The sequence below is a fragment of the Haliotis rubra genome, unplaced genomic scaffold (assembly GCF_003918875.1).
Source record: "Haliotis rubra isolate DU_JTF1 unplaced genomic scaffold, ASM391887v1 Scf331, whole genome shotgun sequence".
NCBI classification, from domain to species: Eukaryota; Metazoa; Mollusca; class Gastropoda; order Lepetellida; family Haliotidae; genus Haliotis; species Haliotis rubra.
In genome coordinates this window covers 535,611-561,126 of record NW_025767004.1, presented here as the reverse complement: position 1 = coordinate 561,126, position 25,516 = coordinate 535,611, and the positions used below count along the sequence as shown (strand labels likewise).

Here is a 25,516-nt window from a genome sequence, read left to right as displayed (position 1 = left end):
GAAGGTCAGACCTAGTTCTAACTGATATCGTGCCTCGCTAGCTGTCTGCATACTAAAGATATTCAATGCACCTTACAGTGGGCTGTTTCTTTGAGAGCTCCCCCGGGACCTCTTCTCTAGGAGGACCCCGAAAAGGCAAATCATGATGTATTTGTGGAGCAATGATTCCTATTAACAGTCACCCATTCGTCCCCAAAATCCAAACAAAAAGACAAACATGACAATATAGGTACCCATTCCCTCCTAGCAATTCTAGAGATATGACAAGGATACCTATTCTGTCCCATAATTCTGTAGACAGATATGACAAGCATGATGCCTATTCTGTCCAATATTTTCAGAGAGGGACAAACATGACAAAGTAGGTACCTAATCTGTCCCACATCTCGGAATGTGGAGATGATCAATCCCACAAGAGACAGACAAGCATGAGGCAGGTGACATTCAGTCAGGTGGAAGAAGAGTCATGAGAATATACAGAGAATACAAAACCAACATAAGATGAATTTATCATTTATTCGTACAATCACAAGTCACATGTTTCATGATTTATGACAAAAATAATTAGAAAAACAGTTTATTTATGAAATAATAAACAAAACTGATAAGGATGCATGGAATACCATATAGCCAGCAGAGCATATATGTCCATGTAATCATCCCCCACTAAATAGTGTATCCCTCCCTTTCACCATCACACTAAACATCACTTCCCACAATTTAAACCCACAGTTTTCACAATAAAGAATCATGTACAAAACATACTGTTGGTTTCAATGGTATAAATCACAAACTTGAATCTGACTTTCTGTGTAATACTGAGGGTGATGGGTGAAGCAGCTATCAATGTTTTAATGACCTCAGGGGGATTGGAGAGACATAACAGCATCATGGATACCAACACCACAATACACCTTCCTCTGTGGCTTTTGTTTTCAATGCCATTAAATGGAAATTTGAAGAATACACAGTTTGAACACTTCTTTCACATATTGACCAAGGTAATTCTGTTAAACAAAAATGTTCCACCATCTTTAACCAATAGCATAAGTTTCTTCAATACAATCACATCTGCTTACACACACAGGAGTCATGGAAACACTAGGTGTTTTATCCACCATTCCAAAACAAGGTGCCTTAGGCATGGGATTTGGGGGAAAAATCAATCTTTTATTCTAATTGGGACATAATAAATTCTTCCTTAAATTTGAATTCAGACTATTAGGAGATTGCATTCATTATTACAACTACACACTAAACCTTGTTCCTCCTTATGGGTCCAGCTGACAGTGAAATAAAGGTCACCCCTCCAAAGGTGAGGTGAGGTGAAATTGGGTTTAACGTTGTACTTGAGAATATTTCGCTCATATGACGACACCCCTCCAAAGGCTTTACTTAGTATTTAGTCCTTACATGCACTGGGAAAAGTATAATTCCAAATGTCAATTACATCTGCTGTAGATTTGGTTCCGAATAGCAGCCTCTGAGCACATCTATATTGAATTTCTGAACATAATGAGTCGGGATCAGATCAAGCTGATCTGTTTTGGTAGTGTCAGGCAATTTGTCTTTTCTCTTTGAAACATACAGTGGTAATAAGCTTAACACTAAGTTTGGTTGAAGTTAGAATGGGAAGTTAGATTTAACACATCACTAAAAACAGCATTACATTTAAATCGTAATGAGGGTATCCTAAGAAAAGTGGACACTAAACAACATTTTGAAGAATCTTTCAGTTACATCCTGGCGTTCAGTTAAATGTGGTTGGAATTCCAGCATCATAATCAAGATGCATCTCTAAACCTGAGGAAACTGATCCTGACACAGCAAGGGGATGCTACTCTAATCTCTCTTTAACTTGAAACCCAAGTTCAGTACACCCCAATAACACAAATAGGTTTGCTCGGCTAATACAAGAAACACTTTCTGTAATCTGATTCACATTTCTGTCTGCATGTAAGGGATGTGGCAGTATTGAAAATGTGAAGCAGTCAACAGCGAGAGACCTGCCATGGTTACAAGTTGAACATCTTTTCTGAATTATTTCAAAAGCCAAAGTTTCAACAGTAGTCAGCTCCCAGAAAATAAATTCTTATTTGTGATTTATCTAGACTGATTACATCAAAGCAGAAGTCTAGAAGCATTTCATTTAGACAGCACATCATATTTACACTTTTACCATCTGTTTACAATACCACATATTATAAGGCATATCAAAATGCATATTATGTACAAATGTTGTGCAAAAATTCATACAATAAGGCGATAAAGAATTTGAAAATATGAAAGGTTGAAAATGTTGGATAAATGAATTCATGTTACCTTGTTATTAAGAACATGTAAAGAAACTGAATTCATCATATTATTGCTTAACTGTCAGCACTATGCTGACTATATTAACAATAGACAGTAGGTTTTCCTAAAGTACACAATGATGTATCCTGTATGTTACAATTATTCCAGCATCATCCTGCCGGACTCCCAAGCATAGTGTGTGGAGGGGTACACCTATATTAACTATGGACATCTTGGCCAGACCAATGTTTGCCTTGTATCATCCTGCCAGACTCACAAGCATAGTGTGTGGTGGGGTACGCCTATATTAACTATGGACATCTTGGCCAGACCAATGTTTGCCTTGTATCATCCTGCCTGACTCACAAGCATAGTGTGTCGAGGGGTACACCTATATTAACTATGGACATCTTGGCCAGACCAATGTTTGCCTTGTATCATCCTCGATCATCCATGTATTCTGTAATCTTAACTACCTTGCAACCACAGGCTGGAGCTCAACATGATTGATTTGATACTAACTATAGCCATCAAACTACATTAATAGTGGAATGACATCATTTTCAAAGCAATTTGGCCCAAAGGTACTTATCATCAAGAGTGAGAATAGAATAATGAAGTATTGAAAAGTCGTCTCAAATTGTTCTTATGTCTACACGGGATGTTCTGTCACACATTTCCTCCTTACTAACATAGGCATAGAAAACCACAACATGGATGAGCGAGTAAGGGAGTGAGAGAGTGTTATTTCCTTCTATGTAATATGCAAATCCTAAAACAACTATGAGCACGTAAAGTGGGCTTTACTTATATTACTCATGTACAGAACTGAGGTCAGCTCTGCACATGAGGACTTCAACATTATAACCAGCTGGCTGAAAAACACTGGCCAAGCCTCAGCCTACACAGGACGATGACTGAACTAGGACAGTGTGACAACTTACCCTACAGTTGGAGTCACAAATACTTGGCAACACATCCTTACTTGATTAGAATACTAATGACTCTTAATTGTGTAGATCGATGCTCATGTTGATCACTGGATTGTCTAGTCCGGACTTGATTATTTACAGACCACCGTCATATAGCTGGAATACTGCTGTGTGCGGCATTAAATGAGTCCTGTCAACACGTGATGTTCCATCATGGGGTTACCTGCCACTGACATGGTGGTCCAGGAAAATAATTTATATACATTCACTGGAGCAGATGATCCATCACATGTCAGAGAGCAAGTTATATGGAGATAAAATTGTACACACAGGTAAAATGAATAAGATTTCAGATAACATTATATTCACAAGTTTCAATAATTTGTATAAAAAAACCATGCAAAAGTGCTCGGTTTATGTTTAAAAAAACTGATAAATATGAAATCCACATGAAAGGTTCAGCAAGATCCTGGGAGAGTGAAGCATCAATATATAAAGCGGACATGGCTCACAATCTAAGGCCATGATCAATGTCATTGCTGAAATTAGTTTACTCTTCTTATTAGAAGCATGAATTTAACACTTCAATAATAGTTATGACAAAACATACATGACAATTTCACAAATCAAAATATTTCTTCCACCACATCTATAATAATGTATCTAATTGGTGTTAATGGGATGCAAAAAGGCACTTAAACCACACATTATATTGCCACAGTGGACCACTTTCTACTCACAAGATAAAAATGGTAAGTTTACCAAAAAATAAGAGTAAGATTTCTTCTTCTTAACACATTCTTGAACATTCTTGATATTCAAAGACCTCAAAATGACTGGGATTGTTCAGAACAACTTGCCCATAAAGAGGTACACATGGAATTGATATGGACAGAAAACTTGTACATCGTAAACATACATGTAACTCTGGTGAGTTATCTCCCTTTGACCACACACACCTCAGTCAATGCTGGATTTGTAGTATTCATAATCTGAAAATTCATGTATCCCAAAATGCAACAGTTCATCAGTTCATGTGTGCAAGTTCCTAGAGTTTTAATTCAAATCAATAAATATTTTGAGATGTCAGCTTGCTTGCTTGATAGAATGGGACCTACTTTTCAAGTGTATCGCCATGATTATGATATATGTGACAGGTATGCACATGCCTAAATCAAACAAAGTTGCTGACAAATACAGCAAAACATCTCGTCCAGGATATCTCACACAAGATGTCAGTAAAGGACTAAAACTATCATAATGCAGATTATTCACAAACGTTCAATAACATGGAGATAAAAACATAAAATCAAACTGCCATTTACAATTAAACTGCCCTCAAAATTATGACACATAACCGAAATACATGTACAGAAACAGGAAATGATAAAATTTCAAAACAAAAACAGCTTAGGTCATCTGGAATTATTTGAAGGATAGTTGAATTGTTCATAGATTTCCAAAGACAATAACCAAATACTGCCACTCACGATTGTCCCTATAAAGTCAGGTTTGAATCAAACACATATATGACTACTGAAAAACACATCTTCTGTACAGCATACTTCTAAAATACATTCACTCCATCTTCAGAATCTCACATTTGGACAAAAGTTTAGAAGAGTCAGCTCTCCTTGACATTAACACACCACATATCATACAGGGTACAGAGTTTCAAGATGATTTCATGTGGGTAAATTCAATCTGGCATCCCTGGATGCAGACTTCAGCACTGGTTTGAATGACTTTCCACAATGTTTTATACAACTTCAGAGAGAATTGTACTTGGGTATGTATTCCTATGTATGTCAATGTCATATCCACAGTTACTGGCAAATCCTTCATTCAACTTCATCCCCACAAATAGATCTTGGTGTGGCTGTGAGGATACGCACCCCTTTCAAATCATCCTTCCGTCCAGTCTGAGTTCCAAAGGTCTGGGTTTCAACAGAGTCTTTAGATGGAGTTGCAGTCTGAGTTTCACTTTCAGTGGATATTCGCCGCAAAGCCAGGTTTTTAGCAAAATGACTTTTTACAGCTTCATTTTTAGCAGCCTGGTTGATTTTAGCTTTTCCTTTAACTATGCCACCTTTCTTCAGCTTGGGTTTTGTAGGGGTCTCTACAACTTCCTCCTCAGCCTCTACAGAATTCCCAGCATCAGCTTCCACATCCATTGCCTCTACGCCATTCTCTGCCTCTGCACTGACTTCTTTAGGTCTTCCTCTCACCTTCTTCTGTGGTACTTCAGCCTTCCCACTGTCATTACTCTGCTTTCTCTTCTTGGAAACTTCAGCAAGCTTAACCTCAAGCTTCTTACCTGCAGGTTTCTTTGTTGTTTTTAAACGTGATGAAGCTCTACCTTTCTTATTATTGGCTTTTTCCACTTCAGCTGGCTTAGCTTTCTTCCCTTTCTTCACTGGGCTTGGTGTCACCACTTCCTCCTCCTCCTCCTCTTCTTCTTCTTCTTCCTCCTCTTCTTCTTCTTCAGCTCCTTCTGTAGCCTTGACTATCGTCATTTTCTCCATCTCCCCTCCTTGAGCAGCTACGACAACCACAGCCCCATTTTGAGAGTCTTCCAGCAGAGAAGTGTCCACTCCTTCCAACTCCTCCAGATTATGCTTGGTGTAATGCTTCTTGAGGTGGTGGGACTGGGAAAAGGCCATTTCACAGATAACACACACAAATGGTTTCTCCCCAGAATGGACACGCTCATGTCGTACTAAATCTGCCTTCTTCACAAACTCCTTTTTACACACACTGCATGTGAACATCTTGTCCCCGGTGTGGATGCGTATGTGGGCCTTCAGGTTCTGTACACTAGAGAAACTCTTCCCACACACTTGACAGTCAAAGGGCTTGTCATCTGAATGATTCTGGAGATGCTTCACCAGATTCTGCTTCTTACTGAAACTCTTCCCGCTCTCGTCACATGAGAATTCTTTGGTGTTCGAATGTTTCTTGATGTGGGTCTTCAAGTGTTGTAGTCTCATGAATCCTCTATCACACTGGTTGCAGTTGTAGGGCATGGTCTCGCCATGAGTCTTCACATGCTCCAACAGCTCCTCGTGCAGGGTGAAGACCATGTCACATGTCTCACACTTCAACACATGGGTTCTCACATGTCTCAGCATGTTAGCTGACTGGGCAAAACCTCGGCCACACAGCTGACATTTATGAGGCTTGTCACCGGTGTGGGTGCGCTCATGTCTCTTCACATCGAACGATTTGGCAAATGCTTTGTCACAGTGGCTGCATTTGTAGGGCTTTTCTCCAGTGTGCACTCTCATGTGTCGCTTAACATCAGTGGAGTTAGGGAAGCAGCGATCACAAAGTGGACAGGCATAAGGCTTCTCTCCAGTGTGGCCCCGTGTGTGGTTGATGACACTATTAAGCTGGGAGAATGTCTTTCCACAGAGTGTACATTTATATGGACGCTCACCAGTGTGGATTCTACGATGGATGATAAGATTTTGGGATTGTGTAAAGCCCTTGCCACAGGTCTCACATTTATAAGGCCTCTCGCCTGTGTGCACCCGCCTATGTTTAACAAGACCTTGAAACTTAATAAAACCCTTGTCACAGTATTCACATTTGTAGACCTTGATTTTTCCAGAAGGAATTAATGAGTCACGTTTCTTTCCTTTCGACACTTTGATTGGCTGGTCAGAACCTGTCTTGTTCATTTCTTCAAAGAGGTAAGGATCCTTTGACACTGGTTCCTCTTCATTCTCAGACATTACTATGTTTTTCTTTGATACTTGTTCTTTGGGTTTTTCATGTCCTTTTGGTACTTGTTCTTTAGCCTTCTCACGTACCTGAATACTTTTCATTTGCAGGGCAGTCCTTGGTTGTATGCCACCAGATTCCACATTAGCAGCTTGTATCTTCTTCCCAGTGGACTTTGTCACCATTGGTTCCAACACTGGGGGACCTTCGTCATCTTCTTCATCATCCTCATCTAACTCATCAGCTTCATTCACTTGCACAGTATAATCCAAATCAGTGTCAGGCTTTTCCTCTCCATTTTCCTCTTTTTCCTCTATCTCTTCATTTTCTTTAGAGGTATCTATAACGACCAAGGCAACATCTGACTGGGAAACAGGTTTACGCCCTCTTTTCTTTGGAGTTGATTTGGGTTTTGGAGCAGGTTTAGATGATTTGGCAGCAGACTGCTTAGCTTGTGTTGGTTTAGCAGCAGACTGCTTAGCTTGTGTTGGTTTAGCAGCTGACTGCTTAGCTACAGCTGATTTGGCACCAGATGGCTTGGCACTACCCCTGGCTGTTGGCCCTTTACTTTTAGATGAGGCTGCTTTTGACGCTTTAGCATTTTTGTCTGCAGCTACCTTTGACTCTTTGGCAGCAGCTGCTTTGCCTTTCTTTACAATCTTTATCGGTGCAGACTTGTTTTTTTTCGCTGTCTTCCCTTTTGCAGTCTTTTCCACTGATACCACTTCATCTTCATCATCACCCCAAACGAATTTCTTCACTGGACTCTTGGTCTTCATTTTCCCTAACTTGGAAATAGTTTCTTCAACATCACCCTTAGATGCCCTTTTCGGCCTGCCTCTTCCCTTCACAATCCCTTGTTTCTTATCTAACACCTCATCATCAGATTTATCTTCATCCACCAGATCCATGTCTCCCTCTTGCATATCTTCCCCTTTCTCTCCTGCTTCCTCACTGGCTGCCTTCTCCTCATCTTCCTCTTCCTCCACTTCTTCCCTAGTATTTTCCTCCTCACCTTCCTTCAATCCATCCTCATCTCCACCAGGCTCTTTAACTTCATCTTCTACCATATCATCTTCATCTTCCTCTTCCTCCAACTCCTCCTCCTCATCATCCATATAAAAGCCCTCCTCTGATCTCTTCCTGATGAGCTCCTCAAGCTCTCTCGACTGACCAAACTCTTCCTCTTCTTCGCTCTCATTCATTTGATGGCTGTCATCATCATGGACCTCAACCCTGATCTCAATCTCATTCTCCTCTAACCGTCCTTTTGGTGACCTCCGTGGTGACCGACCCCTAGGAGAACCGCGAGCTGATCTTCTTGGCGACATCGATCTTTCTGCTCTAGGAGGAGTTTTGGAAGGATCATCACCTTGAGGAGGTGCTGTATTCTGTACACCTGTTTTCTGGGGCGACTTTTCTTCACTCTTGACAGGCTCCACTTCTTCCTCCTTTGTAGACATTGTGACTGGAAATTCAAGTTTCAGACTGCAGTTACTGTTCATATCTTCACATGCTAATAACAAATTGGTCAAAAAACATCACAAAATTTACTTGACTGTTAGTCTTTCAAAATATCAACCAGGGCCTAGATTTTCAAAGCTCTCTTAGCACTAAGATAGTCAGTCTAGGTTAATGTTAATGTATGGCACTTACGACTACCTTAGCCCTAAGAGAGCTTCGAAAATCTAGGCCCTGAATTTTAAAATAAAGTGAATTCTTGAGAGTTTTGTGATCAACAGCATGGTTATCTTCAGTACTGAACCTTTAGGTGTAACAAGAATCACTTGATTTGTTTCTTCACGTCAAATGCTCATATCAATGTTATCTTTTAAAAAACAGTTTGTTATATTATACAGCCCCTGAGCCTAATTGCACATATTATTCTAACCATCAGTCATCCATATCTTAAGTGTATAAGTCTATAGTCTTCTACTACGGTCATCTGCTAAAGAAGGGCTTACCTTAAGGCAAACAGACGGTCTAGATGTCTTCTCTGTCAGGCTATCTCCTGACTGTCTCAACTGTCCACACTTACTTGTGATCTGAAAGACAACAGTAACACAAAAATAAATTGATTATTTCCCATGGTCAAATGTAAAAAGTACTATAAATTTGACACGTCTTTCACGTGTATCTTAAAAGTTATCAAACCATCATAAGGGGAGACAATTAAGAACCAGATAGTTGTCTCCCTTAGACCATGACCTTTCACACAACAATGGCCAAGATCATATGAACAAGTGTAATATTTCAGCATCCATAGAGCTTTTAGTATCTTGACATACTCTGGGACAATCTATGTCTCAGCTGAGTGGAAATCATGTCAAATTGCCTTACAATTGCTGGATCTATTGTTGCATTATCATCATGTCCATGGTACGATGTGACGTAAAACCCAACTCAACTCAGCTCAACTCACTGCACCCTGCCAAATGTGACTCCAACAATTGTTTCAGATTTTTATACATACAGTCATGTGCATCCAGTACAGATAAATGCATAGAATGGACACTGAATAAAATATATGCCATCATTCAGGCCACATAGTAATATTCAATGTACCATATTCATGACGGACACAAACGTCTAAAAATATATTAATTATTAATTCATACAATACACTACACCACTTCACAAGACCACCAGGTAAAATGATGTCTTTACATCAAGTCAGTTTACCATGGTCAATGCATCAACTTCTTCAATACCTGTGACTGTGGTACCTTGGTATTTGTTTAACAGTGACCTTAGAAAAGGTCTAGACTGACTGACTGAGTTTGGTTTTAAGCCGCTTTTAGCAATATTCCAGCAACATCACGGCGGGGGACACCAGAAATGGGCTTCACACATTGTACCCATGTGGGGATTCGAACCCGGGTCTTCGGCGTGACGAGCCAACGCTTTAACCACTAGGCTACCCCACCGCCCTGAAAAGGTCTAGAAGAAAATCAGACAATAATACAACTAATTAGCTTTGTTCCATATTAATATTCCTAGAAATCTAATTAAGACATTGGCAATGACAGACTGCACTTAGGCTAGACACCCATTTAAGTACAGTGCATTAAGTATACAGATGTTATAAGTCGAAGTTTCATATTAACAATGGAAAGTATCAGAAGGTAAGACACAAATATGAGAAGCAGACCAAGGCCACCTGATCACTGCATGTACTTGAGGTTAGCACTAAGCATGTTAAGTCATAGTGCTGAAAGGCCAAGGCCAGGAACCCCAGATGTTGACCGCATCATGAACAGTTCTTTGCCCGTAACATGAGATATTATTCAATACCTAGGAGAACAATTTGTAGTTGTATTATGTAACCATATTATCACATTGTATAGCTATTTTCCATATCATGTCTAATTTCAAAGTATAGATTGTCACATTTCATAGATTTTTGCAGTATTCCTCTTCCAAAATGTAGTGTGTCAATACATATGATTGCTGATATTACTCATCCAAAATGATGACAATTACCTCTCATACCATCCACCCTAGAAGTAGAAGTCATGACAACTATGTGTTTAAACTAATCCTTTAGAGCTGATCAATACCAGGAAATAAATGCCCCACGCATGTTCCATGTATTTGCAACACTTGATCTTGATTTTCCGGGATAGACACAGTCACTCATGACTAGTACATATCTAGAGTGACCAGTTATTTTATCCTGAATTATGACACCAGCAATACCAGTTCAAGGTGCAATGTTGACTTGTCAGATATGACTTTTGTTGTCAACCAGATTCTGGTCAAATCCAGAATACCAAGGGACAAATGGAATATAACCAACCGCAGTACTCACCAAGTCAGTTTACTGAACAACTCAGAAACTTAAATCTGTAGATGCAATGATGTGAGTGTTGCATCATCAAACAATGTATTTCCCATCTGTTTTATTTACTCAATGATGAGGTGTTATTCCCGAGTTGGATGGCGAGAGGCCTAACAAAGACTCAGCCCTGAGAGCTGCAGTGCCAACATTTCACAGCATGAACATCCTGTACCACAAGTTCTTGGAGAGAAGAAGAAAGAGAAAGAAGCAAAAGAGCCCGAAATGAAACCTGTAGGCGGTCCGTAGTGGGACTATAGGCATGTGTACTCCCGAGCATCTCACATTTTGTCACGTTCTGCCATGTTTGTTTGGCGTTTTGTCACAGTTGTTTCACCCTTGCTTCCCGTTTTGTCCCAGTTCTAACAGCAGACTAGGGTTATGGTTGCCAATTTGTCCTGTTTTATCACTACTCATCCAGGCATGAAACGCATCCAGGGCCGGCGAGATACGCCATGTTGCGTTCTACTACGGTCTGATTCGGTGCACTTTATCTTGGAGGGAGTATTAACAGCAAGCCCGGCAGGACTCGATGGATGCCCCCAACAAACATACAAACACAACATCTTCTCCATCTGGGGGTTCATGCTGCTCTTGTCTCTCAGTCTCAGGATACAATGGCTGTTATTGTTTCGGAGGCTTCATTTTTGTACCGTGGACACAAACGTGCTCCAAATCTGGCTAGTGTCCACGTTTCATCAGAAGAAAGTCTAACAGAACACACAAAACCTTGATGAAAACATGAGAAACGTGAGGGAACCCATCAGAACGCGACAGGCCAGGAGGATAATGGCATTTGACAGAACTGTTTGACAAAACGCAGCAAAGAAAACAGTGCGTCAAAACGCCCCTCAAGACACTCACTATGGACATGATAATATTACATTTCACAATGGACGGTACACATGATTTTGTCAATGTTTTAGAGTTTAGTTGTGTGTTGTTTAACAAGGACTGACTGACTGAGTTTAGTTTTACGCCGCTTTTAGCAATATTCCAGCAATATCACGACGGGGGACACCAGAAATGGGCTTAACACATTGTGCCCATGTGGGGAACCGAACCGGGGCTTCGGCGTGACGAGCCAACGCTTTAACCACTAGGCTACCCCACCGCCCGTTTAACAAGGAAGCAACATGTATTTATGTTTCATCCCAATACGGGAATTTAGAATTGAAATGTGTATAAGCAACTTAGTTGATAGATGTTCACTTATAAAAGTAGACTTAAACCACAAAGGTGTTTAAAAGCATTAAAAGAGTAAATTGCATAGTTTAAGAGCTACAATAAAAGTTGAATCCATTTCAGTAGAATTGTTTTGATATTTGGAGTTATCTTCACTCAGGCATCCTTAGTGGACAGCAGACCAAAACATAAGGCGCCTTTGAGCTTCAGGGACTAAGCAGCCTGTTTTTCCAATGGCCTATCACGGCTACCGTGAACAAAACTTGAACTGGAGGGAAAAAATGGCCCAAATCCCACTGCGCACTATGTTTTGGGGAAATGCAGCTGGAACATAGTGTAACCCTAGCATAAGTGACCAGTTGTGTATACTGATGACATTCAGTTACCAGCAGTGTGTATGTTAACTGGCCAGTGAAATCTTGACTTACTTGTATTACACTGCATGTTGATTGCAGTGTAGAAACTTTTTATGCACATTGCTGGCCTGACAAGCTCTCATGAAATGCTGTGACATTTCTATCACATCTTCACAAACATACTAGCTAACAATAAAACCAGTGTATTACAAGTGCCGGACCGATGGACATAGATAGATAGGCAATGTGCATGCATGATCTGGTACAGTTAGTTTATAATCTAAGACTTACAGTTAACAGTTTTAGAGTTGATTCTTTTGGTCTTATCAAACTTCGTCATCCTTAACTACAACAATTTAAGCATAAAAGTACCAAAACCTATGGAAAACATAATTCCATCAAACTCCAGTTTCAATACAACTTAAAAATATTGCTGGAGTGATGTAATAGCACAAAAGTGAGTTGTTCACCACAGAAATTAGCGACAAGTTGTGCCAGTCTCCTGTTATATGCCATCACAACATACTTCAGTCTTACATGTCACCAGACTGTTAAAGTAAGCATTTGCTGATGCTGTTTGCATATTGTATGGATTTGTAGTAAAGATTGTCAGCATAAAAATCCCAAAGGAATTAATCATGCATCAAATATGTGACAAGACAAATTCATATTCAACATGTTCCTGGTCTACATCAATGGTATTTGAAACTTGGACCCCTAAAAGTCACCTCTTAATGTTTGAGTTATCAACCACTTGTCATTTGTGCTTGCTTTAAATACCATTTTCTATACTTCACTTAACATACACATTCAATATTATTCTTAAAACAGTGTTGATATCTGAACAATTCATCTTTAATGCATTACTGTGTTTTGTATAACTGCACAGTAAACATTGACTTTGATATTGAACTTCCAAATAGAAGTGTAAGGAAAAGCAGAAAATAATTACATGTATATCTGGTTTCTGGGTCCTATTACTTGTAAAGTTATGTGCAAGACCTGTACTTAGCAACAAACCATCATGTTGCAACCAGACCTACATCCACTCGTGGTATCTCCACTAGCAACGTGCATATATAGGTCATTCTTCTCTCTTCTCTACAAAAATGCAACTTTACACTTTTGGGTTAAATCGTGATAAATATAAAATATGAGTGATTTTATGGCATGGGATGAACCAATTGTTGATTTTATGAGTGTAAAACCGTCAAAATCCAAAGGGGAGCAAGTAAAATCATGATTGGGCAGGTCTCGGTCATTTACAGTTGAAATTGACAAGCCCTCGAGTAGCCAACGTGTCAGAAATCGATACAGGCACTCTGTAGTAGCATTGTTCCGAGCTCTCGCTAACAAAGAATGTATAAATCACCTGTTAGTGTAGGGAAAAGACGAACTTGCGCACCCTAATGATTTTACGAATGGTTTCAGAAAATCAAGATGGATGCCGAATTTCAAATGAAGTTCCCATTTCCCGGATCGCAAAAGGTTCAGTTCTCAGTGAAAACAGCCTCACGACTTCGGGGGACTTTTTTTGCCAAATATAGCATGAAATTTTACAAATTTACAACTAAGGCAAAGTTAATATACACATCGATTCAGTAAGTTATAATGAAAAACCCGAAGAGAGAGATTTACAGTGTTTTGCACACGAACGAAAATATCGACGCGACAACACAAAATGGCTAAGAAAATGGAAATCCCGCCCAGTGCGCGCTTCCGGGCTGTAAATGCAGCTAAATACGAGCGCAATCATAATATTTAGGATTCAAAAAAATATTGCAACATAACTGTCCCACTTAGAACACCTATTACCTGCAGCAAAATCTGGAACAAAAGTAGTTGAAGCGTCGTTATTGACCTGTGTTCTCGCCATTAGCAAGGTACGCGGAAAGGGAGGTAATTTGATTGGTTGGTAAGACTCCGTAACATTTCGGACTGGTACGGAAAGTGCCGAAGTCCGATAACTACCTCGGCGACAAAGTAAACACACTTGGTGTCCTCGTTTTCGTAATCAAGCCCTATCCTACTTTGTCTACGGAACGTTTACTGTGTGTTTCAAATTCAAAACCCCACTTATTGTACATTAACACCAATAATCATGGACACGTACATATGTTCATTTTGTTAAATTTAGATAAATTTAGTTAATTTTAACTTCCTCAAACAGTAAAATAATCAGACATTTAGGTTTTCTATATGATTAGGCTCAATTATTCCTACTGTCATCATTGATAAAAAAATATTATCGTCAAAAAAGCTCTTTTTAATTATTATTTTACTGGCTTCGGAAAAGGATTCGGCAGTCTATGATTGAATTACACAATCAATCATACCACACACTGAGCACTGTGTTGACGCCGGGGTGAGCAAGGGGGGGTGACTATTGAAGGGGAAGAACTATTGAGATAGCGATAGTCTATTACAACAGAATCGAGAAACTTTGCCCACAGGAACTTTGCCCACAAGGAACTTTCCCCACAGGAACTTTGCCCACAACAAGTTTTACAGGGGAGGAACTTTGCCCACAATATAAATTTTAATACTCACCCACCTTAATATCCTGCTCAGGATGTGTTATTTATAAAAGAAATCAAACATTAATTGCACTCCACCAAGGCTTCTGTGCTTGTTGGTATTTCTTTTTCTAATTACAATAAACACTTACCTTAACTATTTACCCACCTTAATACCCAGCTCGCTAATATGTTTTTGAACCTCTACAAAGCTTGACAAAGTAAATAAGGTTGTCTACAGATTTACATAGCATTACAAGATGGAAATTATAAGAAATAGTTCATTTTCAACTATCAATGTGCTATATTATATGCTATTTCTGTGTAGTTTAATAAAAGTAATTTGATATCATTTATATCATGTTGCATTATTATTATTGTGGGCAAAGTTCTTCCCTTGTAAAAAGTGTTGTGGGCAAAGTTCCGTACACCATTATAACATACTATTGCGACCAACTATTGCAATAGTTGTTTTTTCTCCTTGCATTGTCTCATATGAAGTCATTTCCCAAATGAATGTATAGTTTATATGAAATAAAAACAAGTTGAAGTAGTTTCAGTCTCTTTTAATAACTGACAAGAAACTTGAAACCCAGCTCAAGAAAACAGTTAAAACATAAACTCAATGAAGCTGCAAGTCTGCACCCAAACATCCTGTATTTTATCGATGCATCGATAGTTTTTCGTTTCTTCCAGTGATTAATTGCTAGAGGAGATTCAACAATTGCAATCCATCAATAGTTCGATACATAGGAGATTCAACAGTTGCAATCCATTCTGTAATAGTTCGATACATCGTTACAGCCCCGCTGACAGCGTTCTTGTAAGTTAGGTTAAGTGTAAGGGCTAGGGCTAGGGAAACCCGTGGTTGACAGCGTTCTGTAAGTTAAGTGTAAGGGCTAGGGCTAGGGGGGGCTAAACCCGTGGCTTGACAGCGTTCTGTAAGTTAGTTAGGTGGTGTAAGGGCTTCTGTAAGTTACATTAGGGCTAGTGGGGACCCGTGGGGTCTTAGGTGTAAGGGCTAGGCAGCGTTCTGCGTTCTGTAAGTTTAGTGTGTAGGGCTACCCCTGACAGCGCTAGTTAAGTGTAAGGTGGGGAAACCCGTGGTTGACAGCGTTCTGTAAGTTAAGCGTTCTGTTAGGTGTAGGGCTAGGGGAAACCCGTGGTTGACAGCGTGTGAGCATCGGTGGATGATGACACCTAGGGCTAGGGGAACCCGTGGTTGACAACTAAGGCCCAACCCTGAACCAGCCACTGGGTACAGGGAGGAAATAGCAGACGCAGATACGACCTTCACTAACACACCATGTACATTAAGATGTCCCGGGTATAAGATACGACCTTCACTAACACGCCATGTACATTAAGATGTCCCGGGTATAAGATACGACCTTCACTAACACGCCATGTACATTAAGATGTCCATTAAGATGTCCCGGGTATAAGATACGACCTTCACTAACACACCATGTACATTAAGATGTCCCGGGTATAAGATACGACCTTCACTAACACGCCATGTACATTAAGATGTCCCGGGTATAAGATACGACCTTCACTAACACATGTACATTAAGATGTCCCGGGTATAAGATACGACCTTCACTAACACGCCATGTACATTAAGATGTCCCGGGTATAAGATACGACCTTCACTAACACGCCATGTACATTAAGATGTCCCAGGTATAAGATACGACCTTCACTAACACGCCATGTACATTAAGATGTCCTTATAAGATACGACCTTCACTAACACGCCATGTACATTAAGATGTCCCGGGTATAAGATACGACCTTCACTAACACGCCATGTACATTAAGATGTCCCGGGTATAAGATACGACCTTCACTAACACGCCATGTACATTAAGATGTCCTGGTATAAGATACGACCTTCACTAACACGCCATGTACATTAAGATGTCCCGGGTATAAGATACGACCTTCACTAACACACCATGTACATTAAGATGTCCCGGGTATAAGATACGACCTTCACTAACACGCCATGTACATTAAGATGTCCCGGGTATAAGATACGACCTTCACTAACACGCCATGTACATTAAGATGTCCCGGGTATAAGATACGACCTTCACTAACACGCCATGTACATTAAGATGTCCCGGGTATAAGATACGACCTTCACTAACACGCCATGTACATTAAGATGTCCCGGGTATAAGATACGACCTTCACTAACACACCATGTACATTAAGATGTCCCGGGTATAAGATACGACCTTCACTAACACGCCATGTACATTAAGATGTCCCGGGTATAAGATACGACCTTCACTAACACGCCATGTACATTAAGATGTCCCGGGTATAAGATACGACCTTCACTAACACGCCATGTACATTAAGATGTCCCGGGTATAAGATACGACCTTCACTAACACACCATCATGTACATTAAGATGTCCCGGGTATAAGATACGACCTTCACTAACACGCCATGTACATTAAGATGTCCCGGGTATAAGATACGACCTTCACTAACACGCCATGTACATTAAGATGTCCCGGGTATAAGATACGACCTTCACTAACACGCCATGTACATTAAGATGTCCCGGGTATAAGATACGACCTTCACTAACACGCCATGTACATTAAGATGTCCCGGGTATAAGATACGACCTTCACTAACACGCCATGTACATTAACATGTCCCGGGTATAAGCAAGTGCAGTGTTGCTAGGAATATATCTGGTTGTTTGTTTTACGTTTTGATTTCCAACCATAAATAATACTAAGTGTATTCAAAAAGTAGAAATCCGTACGCAAAAGAATTTAGTGTGAAACACAAATTAAACAACAATTGCAATTATCGGTTATTCTAAAATTAAGTTACAAAATTACTTTAAAGGAACTACATTGACAGACCAGATTCACTTCCAGCACAAGGAACATGACAATGTAATATAGGAGCAGTAATTTAGCTGTAAAAACACTTAAGATGATAATATCACAGTCAACTTTATTTCATTCCAGTACTGACGAAAATATATCATCTTAAAGTGTCACATTACTGCTTGTTTGTTTTTGTTTCTTATTCCAGTACTGACCCGTGAAGATCCGGGTTAAAATTGATCTACAGTTGCCCATGCTTGTCCTAAGAGGCGATTAACGGGATCTATCTCTCTCTCTCTCTCTCTCTCTCTCTCTCTCTGTACAACGCATATACATCATTACTTACATCATGCACGGGCGGCCTTATTTCATACTTCATACACTGGTACGCCGAAGACCCGGGTTCGAATCCACACATGGGTACAATGTGTGAAGCTCATTTCTGGTGTCCCCCGCCGTGATGTTGCTGGAATATTGCTAAAAGCGGCGTAAAACCAAACTCAGTCAGTCAGTCAGTCATACACTGGTATTGCGATGCGTATTTCCATGTGTATATTTTAGATCCCTAACGGTTGTTTATGGCAAAGGAAGATGTGACACGTTTCTTTGGTGAAGAATGGCTCTTGGCTCCGGGTAGAGACAATATGACAAAAGAAAATTTAAGGTTCAAATCAGGAGCCTTTACCTATTGTTAATGTTAACAGAATATATTATTACAATATGTTGGTCTTCAGAACAGCCATTATGAATTCATTTATCTACCATCAGAAATCCGAAACCATTCTTCATATATGAAGCTGACAATCTGTGTTTGTTTTGCAGAAAATATAGGAAGAACGTGCCACCATGTCCCACAGACAATGATGGATATCATAAGGATACCCCAAGAGGGAAACCATCAATTAGTCAGAGAAATGTGTATGTTTCGTTGGACGTGTCCTCACTTGAACGGATCTAAAATGAGCGCCTTGGGAAGTTAAGTATTTTCTCCCGATAATTTGACAGAACAATGTTAACAAAAAAAGAAAAATGTAATGCAAATATGTCAGCCGAACAAAATAATCTAATTTCATGATGATCTTTATAAATTTAAGAAATATGAAGCTTCAGTTTTCATAACCAACAATTTCCGAACAAGGTTTCTTGGAGATGTAACATTTCTATTCTGTGGCGACGGTTGGTCAAGCTACCGAAACAGGTCTAGCCTGGGTATTGGAAAAGTGATCTTCACACGCTGCAGGTGTTGATGAGGTATTGATGTAGATATTGGTGCTATGTGAACAGGAGCGTATCTACGGAATATACGCCCATGGCAATCTCTGAAATGTCGCCCCCGTCCAAACATCTGCCACCCATAATCTTGAAAATATTTGACAAGTGGTGCTATGAGGCATGCGGTCATTACACAATACATTTATATAAATAGTTAAACGATCCAGTGCTTCTCTCCCATGACAATCAAAGACATATCAGAAATCTGAAGAAAAATCCTTTTCCACCATCCGTGGCTAGCTTACCTTACTATATAACGGAAAGTGGCCAGTAGCGCCCTCTGCAAGTTTCGACAAGGGCAACTGCAGTATTTGCCGTCCCTGTACACCACTGTATGTGAAAGATGTACATATGTGTGCCTGTCCCACTTACATAGTTTAAATACCTTCTGGATCAATTTGGCTGTTCGAGAAGCTTCCACATTATTCTTGACTTCCAGCAGTCCCAGTACAGCAAGCAGCAAACCACGCCTCACTAATGAATCTAAACACAACAATTTAATATTAATATAGCATCGTTTAACACAAGAAACCTGACCCCTGTTGCTGCTAGACCAATATTATACTCACTCGCAAAACATATTGTGACATTTTACACTGGTGCTTTTGTGAATTATTGTTTGAGTTTGAACCGGAGAAAGAATGTGTTAAACAGATCTTCAAACTCAAAGAGGGAAGAGAGCTTGAGATATGACAGGCCCTTGGGCCACAGGCTCAGGCCGGGTCCAGAGTGGCACCTGATGCCAGGTTCAAGGGGTCTGAAGCCAACGCATAATTGTAAATTTCTTTCTCAGAAAAGACACTGAAACCGACGTATTCAGACCTATGTTGTAATTTAAGACGGTCAAAATGTGCATTAATGCAGTTTAGCGTGATATTTATCAGTTTTGTCGTGAGATTATCAGTTTAGCGTGAGATTTATCAGTTTTGTCGTGAGATTAATCAGTTTTGTCGTGAGATTTATCAGTTTTGTCGTGAGATTTATCAGTTTTTTGTCGTGAGATTTATCAGTTTTGTCGTGAGATTTATCAGTTTAGCGTGAGATTTATCCGTTTTGTCGTGAGATTTATCAGTTTTGTCGTGAGATTTATCAGTTTTGTCATCAGATTTATCAGTTTTGTCATGAGATTTATCATTTTTGTCGTGAGATTTATCAGTGTAGCGTGAGTTTTATCAGTTTTGTCGTGAGATTTATCAGTTTTGTCATGAGATTTATCAGTTTAGCGTGAGATTTATCAGTTGAGCGTGAGATTTATCAGCTTAGCGTGAGATTTATCAGTTTTGTTGTGAGATTTATCAGTTTTGTCATGAGATTTATCAGTTTATCGTGAGATTTATCAGTTTTGTCGTGAGATTTATCAGTTTTGTCGTGAGATTTATCAGTTTAGCGTGAGATTTATCAGTTTTGTCGTGAGATTTATCAGTTTAGCGTGAGTTTTGTTTTGTCATGAGATTTATCAGTTTTGTCATGAGATTTATCAGTTTTGTCATGAGATTTATCAGTTTAGCGTGAGATTTATCAGTTTTGTCATGAGATTTATCAGTTTTGTCGTGAGATTTATCAGTTTTGTCGTGAGATTTATCAGTTTTGTCGTGAGATTTATCAGTTTAGCGTGAGATTTATCAGTTTTGTCGTGAGATTTATCAGTTTTGTCGTGAGATTTATCAGTTTTGTCATGAGATTTATCAGTTTTGTCATGAGATTTATCAGTTTTGTCATGAGATTTATCAGCGTAGCGTGAGATTTATCAGTTTTATCGTGAAATTTATCAGTTTAGCGTGAGATTTATCAGTTTTGTCGTGAAATTTATCAGTTATGTCGTGCGATTTATCAGTTTAGTCGTGAGATTTATCAGTTTTGTCGTGAGATTTATCAGTTTTGTCATGAGATTTATCAGTTTAGCGTGAGATTTATCAGTTTTGTCGTGAGATTTATCAGTTTTGTCGTGAGATTTATCAGTTTTGTCGTGAGATTTATCAGTTTAGCGTGAGATTTATCAGTTTTGTTGTGAGATTTATCAGTTTTGTCGTGAGATTTATCAGTTTAGCGTGAGATTTATCAGTTTTGTCGTGAGATTTATCAGTTTTGTTGTGCGATTTATCAGTTTTGTCGTGAGATTTATCAGTTTAGCGTGAGATTTATCAGTTTTGTCATGAGATTTATCAGTTTAGCGTGAGATTTATCAGTTTTGTCATGAGATTTATCAGTTTTGTCGTGAGATTTATCAGTTTTGTCGTGAGATTTATCAGTTTTGTCGTGAGATTTATCAGTTTTGTCATGAGATTTATCAGTTTTGTCGTGAGATTTATCAGTTTTGTCGTGAGATTTATCAGTTTTGTCGTGAGGTCAGTTTAGTCGTGAGATTTATCAGTTTTAGCGTGAGATTTATCAGTTTTGTCGTGAGATTTATCAGTTTTGTCGTGAGATTTATCAGTTTTGTCGTGAGGTTTATCAGTTTTGTCGTGAGATTTATCAGTTTTGTCGTGAGATTTATCAGTTTTGTCATGAGATTTATCAGTTTTGCGTGAGATTTATCAGTTTTGTCGTGAGATTTATCAGTTTTGTCATGAGATTTATCAGTTTTGTCATGAGATTTATCAGCGTAGCGTGAGATTTATCAGTTTTGTCGTGAGATTTATCAGTTTTGTTGTGAGATTTATCAGTTTTGTCGTGAGATTTATCAGTTTTGTCGTGAGATTTATCAGTTTTGTCGTGAGATTTATTAGTTTTGTCATGAGATTTATCAGTTAAGCGTGAGATTTATCAGTTTAGCGTGAGATTTATCAGTTTTGTCATGAGATTTATCAGTTTTGTCGTGAGATTTATCAGTTTAGCGTGAGATTTATCAGTTTTGTCGTGAAAATTATCAGTTTAGCGTGAGATTTACCAGTTTATCGTGAGATTTATCAGTTTTGTCGTGAGAGCGTGACATGAGTAATAACAGCGTGAGTCCCAACAAAGCATGACCTTTGGAAGATATGGTTAACATGGTGGAAGAAGGGCAACTTAACAGTTGTTCGATATTTGCAAGAAGCATGACACGTTCGAGAAAAATGGCCTGCATGGCCACTTCACAAATCCACACAACCAGACGCTTATCATTGCCACTCAGTGCAGTCTTAGAAGTGCAGAAGTCAGGAAAACGCTTCAATTTACCGTTCTGGAACAAGTTCGCCACGGGGACAGATGGAAAGCTGTATAGATATTCTTCAGTCTGGTACCTCCCAGCGTGGCACTGCTCGTCGATTCAGCGTTTATAGGAACACCATTTGGCACTTAAGGCGACGTTTGTATACAACAATCAAGTTATAGACTGTGCACCAGTAAGGGACAGTTCATAATTTATGGCGTGTGTGTATGTGCGCGTGCGTGCGTGTGCGTGATAGGATGATTTTAAGAGGGGGTGGGGTTCAACCATTTTGTTCTTGGGTAAGGGGGAGGGGGGATGTAAACAATTTTGTACACACGGTTCCTAACAAGACAGACAGATTCTAAACACGCACCTCCGACTCCAGCCAGCAACCACTACAACCCGTACCCTATCTGGCAACAGTTCGACAACTGTTGAACTTCCCACCACGACGGTTAATTCGGACCGTTTTAAGTGGAACACACAACACTTGCGTTCAGGAGCACGTGAGTGGAAAAAGTTCTTTTCACTGATGTGGCACCATCCCTTCTTTACCGAGCTGTCGGCTATGGAAACAGTCTGTGTGGTGCCAGCTTTTGCATACCTGTCTTGGTATCGGGTCGAATATGGGATTTGTGGTTGCTGGAAAAATGTGTAGCCCTAGCGAAAATGAGATTCTTATAACAGATCTATCCTGTGATTGCATCATCCTCCTAAACTGGGCTCCGTCTATAGAAACGCAAAGGATGTCTTGAACCCGTTTTATAAGCTGCGCGCACCAGACTTCTAGAAACAGTTTATCACAACTTCTACTTCAGCTTCAAATATTTCAGAAACTATTTGACCGATTTTCGTCAAATTTTGCATGCCACTCGATAGTAGTATAGACAATGATGGTACGGGATTAGGGCCTCCCCAAGGGCTCATTTTTAGATTGAGCCCTTGGGAGGACCTGGTCCCGTACCATCATTGTCTATACTACTCCGCCAAATCCTTCCTCGGATATGGCCTGATCTTCCCTTGCACTTTTATGGACGTTTAGTGGCGTCAGTGAGGCGAGGGTGCCAGGCCCGCAACAGTGAGTCAGTAAAAGTCTAACACTGGTTCTGTCTGCTGTTTGTGTATCACAATAACTTTTGCTTTTGAGTATATTATCATTGACGATGTTGCTATTTTGTTTTATATTGTCATTGTACAGACGTTCGGTGGTCAGGTGAGGTGAGGTGATCTTGGTCGAGTGGACCCTGTGTATCGACCATGTGAGGGGAGGTTGTATTGGTTTAGTGGATCCTGTATATTGGCCATGTGAGGTGAGGTTGTATTGGTTTAGTGGATCCTGTGTAGCTGCCATGTGAGGTGAGGTTGTATTGGTTTAGTGGATCCTGTATATTGCTGCCATGTGAGGCCATGTGAGGTGAGGTTGTGATTTTAGTAGATCCTGTGTAGCTGCCATGTGAGGTGAGGTTGTATTGGTTTAGGGATCCTGTGTAGCTGCCATGTGAGGTGAGGTTGTATTGGTTAAGTGGATCCTGTGTAGCTGCCATGTGAGATCAGGTTGTATTGGTTTAGTGGATCCTGTGTATCGGCCATGTGAGGTGAGGTTGTATTGGTTCAGTGGATCCTGTGTATCGGCCATGTGAGGTGAGGTTGTATTGGTTTAGTGGATCCTGTGTATCGGCCATGTGAGGTGAGGTTGTATTGGTTTAGTGGATCCTGTATATTGGCCATGTGAGGTGAGGTTGTATTGGTTTAGTGCATCCTGTGTAGGTGCCATGTGAGGTGAGGTTGTATTGGTTTAGTGCATCCTGTATATTGGCCATGTGAGGTGAGGTTGTATTGGTTTAGTGGATCCTGTGTATCGGCCATGTGAGGTTAGGTTGTATTGGTTCAGTGGATCCTGTGCATCGGCGATGTGAGGTGAGGTTGTATTGGTTTAGTGCATCCTGTATATTGGCCATGTGAGGTGAGGTTGTATTGGTTCAGTGCATCCTGTGTATCGGCCGTGTGAGGTGAGGTTGTATTGGTTTAGTGCATCCTGTATATTGGCCATGTGAGGTGAGGTTGTATTGATTCAGTGGATCCTGTGTATCGGCCATGTGAGGTTAGGTTGTATTGGTTTAGTGGATCCTGTGTATCGGCCATGTGAGGTTAGGTTGTATTGGTTTAGTGGATCCTGTGTAGCTGCCAGGTGAGGTTAGGTTGTATTGGTTTAGTGGATCATGTGTAGCTGCCAGGTGAGGTGAGGTTGTATTGGTTTAGTGGATCCTGTGTAGCTGCCATGTGAGGTGAGGTTGTATTGGTTTAGTGGATCCTGTGTAGCTGCAAGGTGAGGTGAGGTTGTATTGGTTTAGTGCATCCTGTGTATTGGCCATGTGAGGTGAGGTTGTATTGGTTTAGTGGATCCTGTGTAGGTGCCATGTGAGATGAGGTTGTATTGGTTTAGTGCATCCTGTATATTGGCCATGTGAGGTGAGGTTGTATTGGTTTCGTGGATCCTGTGTAGCTGCCATGTGAGGTGAGGTTGTATTGGTTTAGTGGATCCTGTGTAGATGCAAGGTGAGGTGAGGTTGTATTGGTTTAGTGGATCCTGTGTAGCTGCCAGGTGAGGTTAGGTTGTATTGGTTTAGTGGATCCTGTGTATCGGCCATGTGAGGTGAGGTTGTATTGGTTTAGTGGATCCTGTGTAGCTGCAAGGTGAGGTGAGGTTGTATTGGTTTAGTGGATCCTGTGTAGCTGCCATGTGAGGTGAGGTTGTATTGGTTTAGTGGATCATGTGTAGCTGCCATGTGAGGTGAGGTTGTATTGGTTTAGTGGATCCTGTGTAGCTGCCATGTGAGGTGAGGTTGTATTGGTTTAGTGGATCCTGTGTAGCTGCCATGTGAGGTGAGGTTGTATTGGTTTAGTGGATCATGTGTAGCTGCCATGTGAGGTGAGGTTGTATTGGTTTAGTGGATCATGTGTAGCTGCCAGGTGAGGTGAGGTTGTATTGGTTTAGTGGATCCTGTGTAGCTGCCATGTGAGGTGAGGTTGTATTGGTTTAGTGGATCCTGTGTATCGGCCATGTGAGGTGAGGTTGTATTGGTTTAGTGGATCCTGTGTATCGGCCGTGTGAGGTGAGGTTGTATTGGTTTCGTGGATCCTGTGGATTGGTCAAGTGAGGTCAGGCAAGGTGATATTGGCTGCAGCTAAATGAGGTGAGGTCAGACGAAATGGTATTAAACATTGCATTCACAATAATTGCACACATATAGCAACCTTGGTGTGTGGGTATGGTACTAGACCAATGTCATTTAACAAGGCTGGGTCAACTAACCATAACTCAATATGGCTAGTGCACTCAGACCAGGTAAACTGACTTCGAGCTGTACAGTCCTTGGATTTTCCCTGAACCCTGACCTCGTTAT

At 40.3% G+C, this 25,516-nt stretch overlaps 1 protein-coding gene across 3 annotated transcripts; it reads right to left on the bottom strand.

Annotated features, from left to right (window-relative positions):
* Positions 1–1,478: 1,478 nt before the first annotated feature.
* On the bottom strand, positions 1,479–25,516 carry LOC124284245 (zinc finger protein 184-like). Of its 3 annotated transcripts, none has more exons than XM_046720313.1 (3): positions 14,148–14,227; positions 8,918–8,998; positions 1,479–8,421 (listed from the first exon to the last, which is right to left on the bottom strand). In XM_046720313.1, the coding sequence occupies exon 3, from the start codon at positions 8,414–8,416 to the stop codon at positions 5,069–5,071; it is 3,348 nt and encodes a 1,115-aa protein (XP_046576269.1). In that variant the 5' UTR covers positions 8,417–8,421; positions 8,918–8,998; positions 14,148–14,227; the 3' UTR covers positions 1,479–5,068. The 3 variants fall into 3 exon arrangements, with proteins under 3 accessions (XP_046576269.1, XP_046576268.1, XP_046576270.1); XM_046720312.1 differs by lacking the exon at positions 14,148–14,227 and adding an exon at positions 13,705–13,957; XM_046720314.1 differs by lacking the exons at positions 8,918–8,998; positions 14,148–14,227 and adding an exon at positions 25,509–25,516 and having other exon boundaries at positions 1,479–7,936.

Excerpts from the sequence above, each read along its gene's own strand:
- LOC124284245 (XM_046720313.1), bottom strand. The coding sequence starts at position 8,416 with ATGTCTACAAAGGAGGAAGAAGTGGAGCCTGTCAAGAGTGAAGAAAAG.